Source organism: Acyrthosiphon pisum, chromosome A1 (assembly GCF_005508785.2).
Source record: "Acyrthosiphon pisum isolate AL4f chromosome A1, pea_aphid_22Mar2018_4r6ur, whole genome shotgun sequence".
In the NCBI taxonomy this organism is placed as follows: Eukaryota; Metazoa; Arthropoda; class Insecta; order Hemiptera; family Aphididae; genus Acyrthosiphon; species Acyrthosiphon pisum.
Window position 1 is genome coordinate 64,347,293 of NC_042494.1, and position 17,577 is coordinate 64,364,869.

A 17,577-nucleotide genomic window follows, 5' to 3' on the forward strand; every position below is an offset into this window, starting at 1 on the left:
TCTGATCAATGTATATTATAGTCTGTACTCTATAGTAAGGTACGAAGGTACCTTTATTAACAAGCGATAAATGTATTCATTGGGTTCAACCCGTGTTTTTTTTAACACTTTCAGATAGGTAACTCCGAGATTGTTATCTTTGAATTTTTTGGAAATTCAACATTCTACTATTGATAATAATATACGATTCAATAGGATTGTACTATGTAAAACGAATACCGGTCAGCTACAGATAGGTGTCAGGAACTATATAGAATTTATTCAATAATTAATTATATACGGTGAATAAAAAAAAGTCGGGTATAGGCATGTTTATTAACTTATATAATTTTATCACCTGCTGTATTATAGGTAAGTACCTAATGTTATTATTATTCTTACAGTAGTATTCGTAAATAATCGAAATTTCTAATGGAGCTATTGATGCGCGTAGTTCGTAATGTACATTGTACCTACACTTACCTATTATGATATTGTATATTGTACCTATAGTCATGGGCGTATATTGGGAGGGAGGGCAAGAGAGGGACATGTAAGTAGTAATTGTATTAATTAAATAATAGAGTGCATTATTTATGTTATATATTTTACATTTTATTAGGAATTGAACTACTTACCTATACTCTTATTTATTTTAAGAATAATTATCAAGCTATGATAAATTTATATATATTATTTTATGAATACACTCCCAGAGCTTGCGTATTTTTCATTTTACAAAAATGAATACATTTCAATACAGTATTTATTTAAAACTGATTTTTCTGTTCAAAACGATATTTTCAAAAATGAAAAAATATACCAACTTTGCAGAAGAGGTCAATATTATTAAAAAAAATACAGTCCCTCCCGCCCTGGATTTTCAAAGGCGCCCTCGCCTGTATAGTATTTCTCCTCGAGAAAAAATAGGTACTGAATACGCCACCGATCCAGCCTGGACCTATTATTATTATCATTGTATTATATTTTAAAATAATTTATTGTAAATAAAATGTATCGTACTCGTAATAAAATTATTATCATAATACCAGCCATATCAATTCCGCACGCGATACACGGTAGATGGCGCTAGCGCGTCGTCAAAACTTACAACCACCCCACCCGCCCGCCGACCATTGAGCCAGACGCGCCGGATGCACACACGCACGTCCGACGACGCGACGGTCGCCGTACACGCCTCGGCATCAGCAACAGGTCGTCGGTCTCTCGCGCGCGCTCGTACGTTCCTCTCATTAATATCAGATGCGCCCGGCAAACGATTCAGTCCCCACGTTGTGCCCGTTTACACGCGTGTGTGCGATTTTCTTTTTGTGTATGTGTGTCTGTGCATTTGTTCTATCATATTATTGATATTATTATAATATTATTTGATAATTAATTGTTATCGTTACAATCGCACAAAACGTATAATAATATTAAATTTATTTTTCCACCGGAAAATGTAAGACGAACGATTCGCGTGTTCACTTCGAGTTCAGTGCGATCCGCTTACGTGATATATTATACACGACATCGTTATAATACCCTCTCCCCCCATCCTCAAAATATACCGTAAAATCACAGTGGTTTTTCGACCGGTTGTTTGCGAATTACATTTTTTTTTTTATCGTTTTTGAGTTTTTGTGCCGTTTTTCTGACTCTCGCGCCGCCCTGTGTGAGGAAAACGACATAATTATTCGACAGACGCTGCGGGAAAACATGACCATGTCCTGTCAAGAGATGGACCCTTTGGGCATGTACATGGAGCTTAAGCTCGACCCGTTCATTAACGAAGACATGAAAGACTTCAGCTGGGACTCGGATTTGGATCAGGTGATTAATGATTACTTATTATTTGATTTTCCTCCTATATATACAATGCAAGTATATCTACTGTTTTGACTTTGTTTGATTTCTTGTACCACTATTTTTCGAAATCCGTCGATTACGTTGTTCTATAATACGCTCTGGCTATAATAACGGCCAAACGATGTCAATAGGTTTCCTAGGAAAATTCGTTTTCTTTATACGTAATATACGAGGTAAAAATATAGCGACACGTTTTCTTCCTATCGTAAATTGTAATATACAGTTCAAAAAAAACACATGGACGTATATATTGCATGCAATATAAATTATAGTATACACATACCTATATATTATTATCTATAGTTGCAAACAACAGGAAATTAAAATCCAGCTGATAGTGCACAATGTTGACCAAATAACAGAAAAAAAATCAAACAGTCATCGAGTAGGTACATTATTTTGCAAAAGTAAATCGGCCGTATCACATTCCACAATCACATAATATATTATACACCTATATACCTCCTATATTGTTTTATGTATACAGTTATAACTTGTAATATATACAGGAAGCTTGTACATAATAAAGAATACATCAAAGTACCTATAAAAAAATATATTAAAATCACCATCGAGCTCGAAATAACTAAAAATAAAATACAACCTCTCGATATCAGCGATCGAAATGTGTTCAATAAATTAATATCCTAGCAAACATTTTAATCGGTCGTGTTTTTAATGAATCATATGAATTTCTGGTTTGACACAGAAAACGCCCACGGAAGAAAAAGTCCGTTTAGCGCGTACCAATATATAATAAATATAGGTACCTACCTACCTTATATATAATTTAACATGTACGTGTGTGTGTGTGTGTGTGTGTGTGTGTGCAATATATATATTTTTATGCTCATTTTTATATATATCTATATATTATATATATTACAATCGCTAATATAATATTATATTCCATTAAAAATGTTAGAAATGTCATTATTTAATATAGAATTAATATCATTATTGAGAACATACAATTTTTCTTAACATTTTATTGCAATATAATATTAAAATCATTTTAATTTTGCATAGAAATGAATTTAGCAATTAATATGCCCAATGTGTTTATATGCATATTTTAACCGGGCGTGTGCCGCGCAGAAAACCAGTTTTATAATAGTTGGATTAAAATTAAAAATGTCTCTCTATAATATGCTGGCCCGTTGCGTTTAACTACCGTTGGGGAAATTTCCGATTTTAATTCTAACCGAAAAATATTCAATTAATGAATAATGATTAATTGGAGTCGATATATTTACATAATATATAAATACATCTTATCTCGAGCACATTTATGCGATACGTGTGACCTTGAGTCGATAGAATTTTTTTATTGAATGTTAACCTAACCTACTATTGTGAACAAAATATGCTGCTGCATAGAAAACGACATTTGAAAGTTTGATTGTTCTTTCACCTACACTTTCTTCATAGATCAAATTGACTACCAGTAATACAAGGGAATGTTTAATTTCTCGTGCGCAATTGTATAGAATAAAAAGTTGTACTATATTATTTATGTGCTTATTACCAACATTTTTAACTTTTAATTTGTTTTTACGTAGTTTTCCAAAGCCTCAAAGGTGATGATATGGGTTGATACTACTATAGGCATATGGCCAGAATCTCACGTAATAAATTTTAAGGAGTTGTTACTATTGTCTATTATAATATTATATTTTATATTGTGCTCTTAGGAATATTTAGGGTCATGTTATAATAATATATTAGGTATTATTATACACGTATTATCGAAACGTATTTATCCGTTGGCCTTTGAAACTGATATAAATACAATTCATACTCTCGTATTGTGCACCTTCAGCAAATACAATATATAACGTTACATGCCTATTATAATATTTACCAGTGAACTTTTTAGTATTAACGCAATAACATATTGTAATAATATAATATAATTTAGGCTGTAAAAATGGAAAATAATGTGCGATAATTAGATTATAACACCCATTATAATATACGGGTATTTCCGAATCGGAATATAATATGGTCCGACACAGCGCAGGGGTCATGCACTCGTGCGCGCCTTTATCTATTAAATGGTTTTAATCATAATTTATATAAAAAAATTAGTCATGGGGGAGCCCTTATCATATAGAAATTGAGTTCTTTATATGTTTTATTCCTCAATGAGGCTAATGAGGGCTACTTTCTATCCGGGTCGTTTTATTGCATTTACTACCCGCGATGTTGTCCTGGTTTTTTCCGTAGCTACGAGTGGCGTAAAACTCGCCAACCGCCGATTTAAACGTTGTATGAATTACATAGTCATTACCTAATGTTTTCTGCAAACCAAATCGCTGCGAATTGTGTTGCCTTTCGCAAAAGTCGTTAATATAATAGGTACCAACAGCGGTAACGATAGCGGTCATGGCCGGCGCGTGTATAATAATGTTAGTTTATAGTCACTGTACCGTAATGCAATGAGGAGACCCTCTTGACAAAAATATATATTCTGGTTGATAAATCGGCTTCAAGTAGTTCTTCGAAATCTCGACATCATAATATTATAGTATCCATTATCTGTGTAAAAATACTATTGCTAATGGTATGGATATTACTCATAGTGTGTGCGGCTTCCAAAGAAGTACATATATTACCTTTTTTAAAAAAAAAACTGATATCCGACAAACGGATGGTATCTGCATTCTTTATACGAGTTTACTTAAGTGCGCGTGTACAGTCAGTGTACACGGTTCCAAGTATAATTTATACATATATATATATAAATTATATGTACCTATATACTCCTTTTGTTCCGATTGTTTCATTTTTTGTTTTTTTTTGTTTTTTGCGAAATCACATTTATATTACAATACCTATACACTTTACAATGCATAATGCGGGTCGACATAATAATATTACGTTATGCGCATTGGAAAAACTACAAACATTTTTGCATTTAAATCATGGCCGCCACAACCACCCACCGCACGTTTGCGCCGCCATAGTCGTTCTGTATAATCGCGTGCACTTTCCCTTTTTTTCCAGCCGTTTCACATTACAAACGATGACTGGTCGAAATGATCGAATTACCGATTTCCGGCAAACGTCGTGTAGGTGGGCAAGGCGACACAGTTTTTACCGACAAATAAAAAATGCATTTTCATTATTATATTCTGATGCTGAGTGAAATGCATATTTATTTTTTAAAAATACGGTATTATTATTATAAGTTTATCTGCGAACGCTATTCCGGGTCGAAGGAGTGCCCAAATAATTCACGCAGCACTATATTATATACCTAAATCGAGTATAGAGTCTATATGGATCAGCTGCAGAATAAGTATTTTTTTATTTCCTCCTTACTGTGCCAAGGGTATTTTTATCAGAAAACAACCGACAACCGTGGAAACTTTTTTAAAAAATGTCAGCAAGCATTTTAATCTTCACCAAAATCGGCTTAGAATCTTTGGTTAAATTCGATAATTTATTGTTTCTTTTACAGGAAGATACCTACACCGCTACCCAGCAGTGGGAAGGTGAACGAAACGAGACCAGTGTTTAACATACATGGGATTTTTATTATTTTACCTATTATTCATTTTACCTATATATATATATATTTTGACTTCCCTTTTATATTACATTCCAGTGTACATATTTTCAGTCACAAATACGACGTGCCTATCATTGATATACATTTGCCTCTTTCCGTCCACCATAATATGCGCACATATAATACATAGACAGCCCGCCGTTATGGACGGTAACAATTTCTAGGTTGGTATTGCGCTCGTCACAATAAGCCGGAAAATTCGTTTTCAGTCATCTGACCGCGAAATCATTAGTAAATGTTTTGGTTTCCCGCTGATTGACTGCAGTAACGGAGACAGTCTTTATAATGATGTAGTTGTAACTCGTAATGGCCGTTAAATCTGTCTTAAGAAACATAAGATTTGTCTCCTCTACAGTAGTGGCCCACTTTCTGCGTGAGTTCGTCTAGACGATTGCATTAACTCTCCCCCTCTGTAGAAAATTCAAAATATTATGATAAAGTATATAATATTATGAATTATGATTAAGCTTCTTATATTATGTATGTATTATTTATATTATATGTATAATATGTACAACGATGATAGTGAATAGTAATGATTGATGAATGATGGAGGAATATCAGCGTTTATATTTAGTTTTCTAAGCAGTGTTAGTGTATAGCGTGATTATAATTACTTTTAAAATATTATTTATCTTTTTACGGGTAATCATAATCTGTGAACCATATTGCACTAAAATGCACATTAATCAAATGCAATATCCATATTATACAAATGAATATTGAAATATTATGCATTATACGTATGTTTTCGTTTTTTTTTTTTAATTTTCAGTTAAATTATTAACTAGGTAAATATAGATAGTTTTATTTGACATTTTAAAATTGTATTAATAATTTATTGTTTCGGCGGATCCTCGGTTCATATTATTTATTTGTTATACACTATTGTTCTATACTGTGTAGGTACTAGGAAGATATTTTCTGTAGTTTATCATATAAAATTAAACATACTAAAGCTAGGTACCTAATAATTAGTTGTTTAATGAATTGATAATAAATAATAATATTCATGATGTAGGTAGAAATGTAAAATAATCTTTAAAAAATTAATGAATCAGGTTAGGTACATACTTAGATTGCAGTAGTTATTACTTAAATCGAATATTAACTGAAAAAAATGGCATTTATGTATAAAAGAGTTTCACTTATAAGTTATAACTTGATAATAATTGATGTATAATATATTCGTTGAACACTAGTTTTTTTTTATTTATTAAGCTTTTACCGAGTCTCGTTCATTCTCGGAATAACAAATAAAAAATTGTCCGTCCTTTCAATATGCTTATTTTTCAACTCTGTAACCGGTTCGGAAGAATCAGTTATAATAACGAGTTAACATTTATTTTGGGATTTTACTGTATATTTAAAGAAAAAAATAATTCTTATTTAGTGATATGTTCCAAATATGAGTTTTATAAATGTTTGTTTGAATAATACGCTCGACACGTTACGGAATTTGAATATAAATAATTCAAAAACAATATAATATATAGATTAGGTATACCTAATATAATAAGAATATTAAATGACAATATAGCGACTGTATTATTTTCGTTAGGAATTTCGGTTGAAAAGCTGTGATATCGCGGTCTACATAAAACGCGTCTTCGCGCGAAACGTTATCTAAGTGTCATAATATATTATTACAAGAAAAACATCTGAGGAAACGGCCGCATGGGCACGGGCATACTAGTATAGACGAATAGACGTATAATTATGTATAGCATAACAATTATTATTATTATTATATTGTCCACGGGTAGTTAGGCGTAGGCACTAGGCACCATAATATACGTATAGGGTCTTCCAAATGTCGTGCGACAACAACACGACGCTGGGATTATATTATTTTTATGTTGGTTCTTACGCGATCCTCGCCGGTTTTGTCAGACAACGTTTTGAAGACCCTGCATGACTCCATACGCATATCATAATACGATGTGCCTAAGCTCGGTCACGAGTGTACCTACTTAATATTTTATAATATATACGTTATATTGTTAGTGATGATGGTCCTGTTTTGGGCGCTGTAGACGCACATCAGTTGGTTATGTAACAGCACAAGCTTGATGTTATGTATATTTAATATTATATGGTGCCTATTATGGACAGCGATAATATTCAATTGATTGCGTTTTAAGTGCGTTAATATTCCAATTAGAGTTTACGTAACAATATATCATCGCGAAATCCTGCGCGAATGTCACGGGCTTCGAAGGTATAATATAGGTACACCCGCTGTATGTCATATTATAATATTACACAAGCTTACGACTGTACGAGTACCTATATTATTATATTATTAAATATATATAATATATAGGTATATAAAATGGTCGAAGATAGGATTTCCGCACGAATTCTCGTACACCGCCGTGGCGGGACAGTTCTCACGACGATTACACACGCACCTGATGCGAAACGACCGCGATATAATAGCGTATATACCTTTGTAGGTAATATATAATATACTGCAGTCCACGTATCGTACATGGGTATGCAGTGTTGTACAGAGTATTTTACGCGATAGGTATATTCTACTATAATACATTTTGATAACGGCTATCGGCGATTAAACACCCCTCGTATATATTGGTACCAGTTGATACGCGTACAACAGGTCGTCATCGTTTCGTCGGCGGGGTGAATATTCATTATAAAGTCCCGTGTCCACGACTGATAATTGATATAGAGGTGTACGATAGAAACGCTGCTCTGGAATACAATAAGTGTATGTGTATATTGTATAAAATGGTATATTATGTAATATATAATACGGTTTACGACGACGCCGACTGCTTCACCGGAAGGCGTGTGCGCGCGCGAGACCCGTAAGGAAACGTTAATGGATTTCCAGTCTCTCGCTGCGAGCCCATATTATATACACGCATACGCATGCGCGGCTATTCTTTTAAGGTATATAGACGCGATCAAACGCACGTGTATGTGTGTGTGTGGTTCATAATATATATTTATAATATTGTATATAATGTTGCCATCGCGGGCCGTCCCGCAAGGTCGATGACTCCTGAAACCCGTGAAGCGTACAACATTTTCCCCCCTGGGCCTCATCGAACTTCTCACGTGCGGCCGCGCGTCCGCGGGATTAGAAGTATATTATATAGTCGGTTGGGTATAAGTATTTAATATATATCATACAGTAATAGCAGTACCTGGTTGTAGTAGTAGTAGTAGTAGTAGTAGTAGTAGTAGTAGTAGTAATAGTAGTAGATGAAATCTGTATGGAATCGTAAGAAATGAGAAGGAAAAGAAATCCGGTTTTTTTTCGGCTGCTGGAAACCGGTCAGGGATAGATTTTGATTATTCTTTTCAAAGGGTGGAGAAGTCGATACGCACACACACATATAATGATTTTCGTATGTTTGTGTGTGTATGTGTGTTTTTCTTGAAAATCTTCGAGTGACGTCACACCGGTCATTGACGCCGGTGAAGTTACATTTCCAAGGTCTGGCGCGTGTGTGTGAAGAACGTTTGGTCGTCCATCTCTCTCGAAGGTCGACTGGATTCGACACTCCTTAGCTTGTAACGGAATTGTCATCACGTACGTAACGCTTATATTATATTATATACGTCTTACCTGTGCGCGCGAGTTCATGTGTGTGTGTGTGTGTGTGTGTGTGTGTGTGTGTGTGTGTGTGTGACGGCAATGGCTGTGGCCGCGGTCATCGCCGCCGCCGCAGACGGATCCCATAAGGTGTCTCGGAAAACAATACATTATTGTAGTAGGTAGTACACATAATATAACCTAACCTAGGTTCATACCGCAGCTGTATATAATATATCATTATTGTATTAATATTGGTATTCGACGGTCGAGGCCTGAGCGGCAGTCGCCGCCGTCTCGTATATAATATATATATATAGGTATACGTGTCCGACAAATATTCGGAAAATGTCTACACTGCGTCGAGATCATCGCTATAATATATATTTATATAGAAACGGTGATGGCGAATCGTGACAAGAATCGCGTGGGCTTATTATATGCACTTGTATTATTTTTTACTATAGTCTCGAAACTTACGACCGAGGTCGCTCGAAAATCTGTTCAAAACTGTAGTCTCGAAGTAACAGGGATATTTTTGTGACGCGTTGTAGTTGTCGTTTACCACAAAGTATAATCGAATGATCTCGGTGCAAAGATCGAAATGATACTTATTTTCTACACCTATATATATCACACTATTATACATTAGAAGAGTTTTTTTTTTATAAGACACGTACCTACTCGTCGTTTAGTAATAATTATATGTAGTTTATGCGTTCTTATAACATTATATAGGTAGGTACTATTTAAACATTGAATGCGTTTACTTATCGGGACGTGTTAATTAGTAGCATTTAAAAAAATAAATAATTTTAATGCATTCACATGAGAACCTTAGTTCATAAAAATGGAATGATGTTAATGCAAGTCTTCATACTATAATCATGGTTGAAGTCTATAATATACATAATAGTATAATACCAGTTACCTATTATAATTATTAAATGCATTAATTGCAATTTAAAATAATATAACTACCTATTATAAATTTAAAATACCTATTAATGTATATATTTCTATACCTTTTATGCATTTAATATGATAACAATAAAAAAATTACGCTCGCGGTCTATCGGTGAAGGCCGAGGTGAAGGTATCGTTCCATTTGATGTCGAAAATAAATATAAACCAACATAGTTAAAAATAAAACACTTAATATTCATTATTACGGTTCAAAACTGAACTATTTAAAGTTTAAAACCTAAACTGTAATATCTAAGTAAAAAATAATGAATGTATATTTTATAATATTTATATCAAATTATATAAAATATTGGTACATTTTTTTTCGTATTTCGATAACGTTTGACAAAAATTTTTAGAAAATACTAAAATATAATATATATAGTCTATAGTCTATACCATAATATCATATTTATTTCTAACAATATAAAAAAAAATACATACCTATCTAATCATTGTTTTTAAAATGTTTTATTCAACACAATTGGGAATATATCTGCACTTCTATTTTTTTTTTTTATAAATTCGTAGATTTTAAATTCTATACGATCTCATCGCGCCAACGATTTAATAGTTGTTTTATTCAAATTTGTCTGTGCGACTCAACATCGTAGGTAGGTATGCTATTATGCGCGTTACTGGCATGTTTTATTATATTTTATTATTATAATATATTATTTTTCACGCAGTGTCTATAATACAGCGGACGCTCTGTTATTTGTAGGTGCGAATCCGTATCGCGGAAAAAAAAGAAACTATATGATATTATTATACTATACAGTGAGTAATAAAACAATCTGAACATTCTAAACACGTTCGCTCGACTATTCAAAGGTTGGGCACCTCGCCGAGCACACCATAATGTCATATTATACATAATATTATGTCGACTGGATTCCGGGTTTATTTTTCGTCATTATTATAATATATTATTATTATTATTATTATTATTATTATTATTATTATTTGCTATCTGTGCGCAGCTTATGTTATTCCGTTTGAATGTTTGATTCGAGTATCGCAGATATGACATTATACGAAGTCCGAGCAGGTCGAACACTCGGTCGAACAGTATCGGGTGACGCTTTTATAAACTGTGTACATAATACGCAGGACAGCAAATCAAAAAACATATGTTAGCTTTCGTACATAGCAAAATAATATGTAATAGTGATGTATGTATATGTAATAGTCTCATATTATAATATGTTATACAGGCATATAATAACATATGTAATGATCTCAATAAGGGAGAGGAACGGCAATTGCGGGATTTGAACCTAACCTATTTCATATATATATATATATATATATTATTATATATGTGGGGAGGGGGGGGGGGGTGAAACGATCGAGTACGGACGTATGGTACCGACTATAACACGTGGGTGTAGAAAACTCGGTCAGAAAATCGTCCAAACTATATATTATATTATGTATATAATAATATACTATTATTAAATCGGCGTTGGACTACGTTGACGATTCGAGGGCGGTGTCGCCCCACACACACACACACACACATATACCAACAATATACACAAGTATATATACATTCCACCTCCCCAGTGGACCCTCCACCACCGCACCACCATATCACCGCCTCCACGCGTCCGACTTAATCCTCCTTTAATATACAATATCGTCGTGATGGTGTATATACAGGATTGCACAGAAATAAAGCTCGCAAAGTGATCCGAAACCCACGCTCTGCTGACGTCATGCAGCGATCTCGGGGGACGATGACGGTGGCGAATGACGATCACAACCCCCACGAGCGTAACAGTTTTCCGTCGTCGCCGTCGCCACCGCCGCCGCCACTATAACCCCTGCTGAGCAGCGACGCGCCTTTGCGAAACGTTTCGTCTATATATTATTATGTAACGAAATATCGGAAAATCAATTTGTCAGCCACGGCGCCCCCAGATGGTTACGATATATTATTATTAATATAATATTATGTTCAAATGTCTTATTATTAATATAATTTAATTGTTATTGCGTAACGCCTATAATATCTATATACGTATAATGTAATATTATTAGATCTATACAGTTAACGCAGTGAAATGTGTGAGCCGTTTTCTTATAAGCTTGTCCGGTATATCAACAATAAAGAACAGTAAAACATTTTAGGGTATAAAATACTAACACACTTACATATTGCATATATTTTGAATTTTTCTAAGGGATGAACAATGTAGAGATATAAAAATATTAACAACATTTTTAAATTTATTGAGTTTTATTTAAAATTATATGAGAAATGTAATTATATTATTTTAAATTTGATGTATTGGTGACATATTGACATAGCTCTAACCAAAAATGAAAATAAAAATTTTTTAAAACTGTTTTTAACCCAAACGATTTATTCTGATTAAACTAAGACTTTTTGTTTTGTTTATATCCAAACCTGATCTAAATGCATTATTGTTAATTCGAAACAGGGACCAATTTTCAATTGACCGGGCATTTACTTCAAATTACCATGAGTTTCGAGCTATTGAGAATCGCCCCTATAATAAGTCCTAATATTTGTTATTTTCAACACCCCTAAAAAAGTAATGAGTGCAGTATTTGTTACAAATTTACAATAAGGTTATACCGTATAGAATTAAAATCCAAAAAGGATACAATAAGAAATTACAGCTTAATCAGTATTCATAACTAATTTTTTTAGTCTAATATGTGAACAAAACATTTGCTCACACAAACCATATTTTAGATTCTGAACTTTGATTTTACAATGATGTGTTTTTTTTTTTGTGTGTCTGTTATAACGGTTTGGGCAGTAAAACTGCTTCGATTTTCTTCAACAGTATCTTGTTTGATGGGAAAGTGAATCTAGTTGGTGTATTCAGAAGGTCAAATTTTAAAATTTTCAATTGTTTTCAAAATTGCTGGGAAAAACAACATGAAAATTAAGGAAAAACGGGAATTTTTACGCAAAATCAGTTTTTGACAAAATCGATTTTGGTATTTGATGTAACTTTAAAACAAATGAACGTATATACATGCAATTTTCACTGGTTGTTTATACTTGCATTTTCTATACACGATAAAATTTTCAAAATATTTTGATTTGTTTTGAACTGTTTAGGAACATTTTAAGTTTCCAATTTTATTAGTATTTTTTTTTATGAATATAAATGAAACTTTTTTTGTTGGGTAAAAAAACTTGAAAATTTAATACAAGGCTCCTACTATATTGTTACAATGACATTTGAAAAATATTAAAAATCCTTAGTCACAGTTTTTATTTATAAGCAATTAAAGTTCAAATATTGACAAAACACGGAAAAAATCAGGAAAATTAGCAAATATTTTTGAGTTGAGATTTCATTAAAATTTTTCTTTTTAAATCTAAGATTTGAAAATGTAATACAAGATTACTCATAATATTGTCTACCTTTATCAAAAAAAAAAATGTCTACAAGCAAATCAAATTAAATTTTATGAGATTTTGAAATTCATATTTTTACAATATTGGATATTCACTCGATTTCTCATGTGACGATTTTCTTATTTTATTGTAATTGCAAAACGAATGACTGTAGATATTTGAAAATTTCACTGAATGTTAATATTTTCATTTTCTATACACCATAAAATTTTGAAAATATTTTGACTCTTTTTGAGCTGTTTACGGACATTGTCAGTTTTCCATTTTAATTTTTTTTTCTATAAAAATCAATAGAATTTTGTTTGTTGGGTAAAACAGTGTGAAAATTTAATGTAAGGCTCTTGATATATTGTTACAATAGAGACTGAAAAATATTAAAAATACATAGGCACAATTTTTTTTTATAAGCATTTAAAGTTCGAATTTTGACAATATTTATCAAATTTTAATTTTAATAAATATTTTTTAGTTAAAAATTTATAAAATTTTCAACTTTTATAGCTAAGGATTAACAATTTAAAATAATGTTCCATGTAAATGGGTAAATATATAAATTACTTTATTCACAATAATATCATCAAATATATTTAGCAATATCATAGGCTGACTGACCATTTTCGCTCAGAATCGTTTTTCTTATACAATGGTATACTATATCATTGAATTCAAATTTAACACGATCATCCATTACAGTGACCCACTTGTAACCTACTGTACAGCAGAGCGACATCCACTTACCCACTTTTTTATTTATGGAATGAAAAAAATATTAAGATTTGACACAAGCTACAAAAAAAGAAAATATTCATTTTGCAATCGAGAACCACCGTAATAATCATATTAAATAGGTACCTATATATAAGTACGTATTAAATATTAATACTGACTTCGAGGTAATAATATGTACCTATATATGAACCTGATATAATTACCATCGCACGAAGACGCGATGATACATAAAAATGACCAGTGCAGATTGTCGCACCCAAGGCCGCCGTAACTATAGGAGTTTTTCATAAATATATATTTTTTTTTGTTTAGCCCACATAATATTTTTACAATATGAATAAATACAATAAATTATACTAACTGCTGTATTATTCGGCGGCAACGTGAAAAAAATCTACTGTACACGAGTGCCGAGCACACATCGCTTACCCTACACCTCTATATTATAGAAGGTATCTATATAATAGTTGGACGTGGCGGTAGACACCTAATATAGGTACTATAATGACCGATGAAACATTTGAATGTATACTATCGCGTATTCGTAAAAATATGAATTAATATTTTAAAACATGCTTAACTCGCGTGAGCCTATATTATAATATTATTATTTATTATATGTATGTATCTAACTGCATCAAATGATGTGTGCGCGCCGCGCCGAACGGATACGAAACCGGTATAATATTATTATATGATGTTTAAATGCATTTTTTCGGGGATCCTGGGAATGAAAACCGGTCGACGGTGCCGGTTGCCCGGCGATTTCCAGCGCGAGCCCGAAACGCGTATATAATATTGTATTAATATTGTACATTATATTATTATTATTCCACGGCGGCGGCGGTGTACTTTCGTAAATGTAATTCCGTACGAAAAATTCACTCCGGAAAAATGTGCGCGCGTCGTCGGAAAAAAAAATTCGCCAACGGTCCGCCGCCGCGATTCGGCGGAACCGGTTTCCGACACGATGATTTGACAAACCGCAGTCACCGGCCGCGTGGGGCCGTATTCGGGGATATCAGAAAAAAAATAAATTCTGACCTGCCCTTTTCGCGTGCTCGCCGCGTATACCTTCGGTCTCGACGTCGTCGTTATAATAATATCATCGTGCACAAATTTTGTTTTCCTATTCTTTATCGCTCGATTAAATTGCATTACCGTTAGGTGTACACCGTGATTATTAGGTATGCACCGTAAACCTGGCCAAATCGCGGTGCCGGTCATCGGAATGACACAAAATAAGTGGTACTCACACTACCTACTTACCTATAGCTATATAGTGCATTTAAATATCGGAAATATCATTCCACGCGTAGTTTTAACGTTATGCGTGTCGCAGCTCGTATTATCGTATTGTATATACCTACTACCGCTACCGCATTACAACGATGTTGTCTTACGATTTCCCGCTATTAATTAATATCTTGAATTAAAAATTCTCAGACAATTTTTTTCCCTTGAAGTAGGTAAATATATGAGAGCGTTCTAGATATGATGTATAGATTTCAATTAACCGCCGTGGGATGTGCCATTCAATATGAGTAAACAATCAACTAAGAAGTATAAGGAATTAATGGCTTTATACCTATATATACACTAGGTACATAATATATTTTATACGTCATAAATTTAAATCGTTGCTGAATCACCAGTGAAAATTAGTAAGTATTCCTCCTTACTATTACACTCGTGTATAATTTTTGGTGAAAACTCGAGTCTATACTTGTGGGGGTGTACCTACCTACTTAAAAGTCGTTGAACTGCCAAATAGATTATATTTGCTTATTACTTCAAAATTCTCAGAAATATGTCCTCTATAAAGAATAAGTACATTATAAAGTGTTAAATAAATATTAAAATATTATGCTGGTTTAAAATTTACTAAATTATCATTCACCATGAAGTGCATATGACGAAAATAATGATAATTCAATCTCCGTTAGGTTTGAAGTTCAGTTTTGCAATGTGTCATAAAAATACCACTTCAACTAATCATAATAATAATACAGGTTTCAAGATTTGGTTATATTATATAATATATAAATAGGTACTCAGACTAATAAAAAGTTCTGTGAATTGAATTAGTTGTTTTTTAATGAGAATAAAGTAATTATTCGTTGTATGAAAAGGATAACGTGTAATTGTTATATTTTATCAACTATCTGTACAACAACTATAGGTTTATTATAAAATGTTTTATTTTGAATGTTTTTTTTTTACTTAATTCAAAACGTTACTCAACTATTAAATTATTAGCGAACAGTAAACTAATACAATTTGTGAATTGTTAATCTACTGTGACTTAAAGAGGTTAGTTAGTAGTTACAAACAAAAATTGTGTAATATTATAAATCATTTTTGACTGTCGCAAATAGTGCATGAAATTAAAACAATACTTTTCAGCGCTGAAATATGTGTCAACGGCGAGGAACAACATTGTTTTAGAATATTGTTGTTGTATTATACTGACGTAAATGATTTTCCCTGTCGCTTACCGTTTGTGTATACCTACATAATAATAATATAATATAATGCATAAAATGTTCAATATAATTTTGTTTACGTATCATTCAATGTTAACCAATATTAACTTTAAAAAAAGTGAATACATGATCAAGTAACAATAATTTATGTATATATAATACCTATGAGTTTATATTAAATTATTTTTTTACGTTAATATTACAGTTATTATGTTATTGTTTGCTTATGATAATATTGTTCGAATATGTAATTATGTCAACGTGTGCTTCGCTTTCAGTGTTAATAAATACAAATAAGCAATATGTCTCGCGACAACTCGGAAGCATAATAATATGGAACTATAGGTTGAATTTATTATTAGTATTTTACTACTTTATCATTTAATGATGTACGTGGACACGCATAATTACGTTATAGGATGTAAAATTATGTTTTAATATTTTTTTTCCTGAGGTTAAAAATTAATTTTTTGACCTTTGAAATTTCTAAAAATCGACATTCAACGCACTCCATTGATAATACATAAATGAGCGTCTAATTATTATGATATTTTACAATTAACAATATTTGTATGCATTACATTTTATTAACATTGTAATTTATTTAACTTGTATTCGTTTATTTATCTTGTGAACTAATTTTCAATGTTCCGTAATTATATGTTTGACAATTATTAATTAATTATCCTTCGTTTGGTTATAAAACCATTTAAAATGATATGCCTACCATGATTATTTGTTCCTATATTATATTATTATTTAAAACCAAAAGTATTATTCGATTTAATGGTAAAAATTGGTTTCCAATTTAATTTGTAAAAGATTAATTTACCAGTCATATAAATATTGTATTAGGTATTCCACAACTAAAATATTATCTTTGTGCAAGGCGCAAGTAAACAGAGACAGACATGCATTATAGAAATAAAACTAAAACACTTGTATAAGTCAAAATTCTATTTTGATTTTTGACCGCTATTATTTTTATAGTTGTTAT

At 32.2% G+C, this 17,577-nt stretch overlaps 1 protein-coding gene across 1 annotated transcript in view; it reads left to right on the forward strand.

Moving 5' to 3' along the window:
* Positions 1-1,171: 1,171 nt before the first annotated feature.
* The window catches only part of LOC100164023 (cyclic AMP response element-binding protein A), a 43,147-nt gene continuing 26,741 nt past the window's right edge, over positions 1,172-17,577 (forward strand). The window contains exon 1 of the mRNA XM_001948277.5: positions 1,172-1,812. Within this exon, the coding sequence (XP_001948312.1) occupies positions 1,699-1,812 (114 nt within the window). The 5' untranslated portion in view covers positions 1,172-1,698. The remainder of the gene's footprint in view (positions 1,813-17,577) is intronic.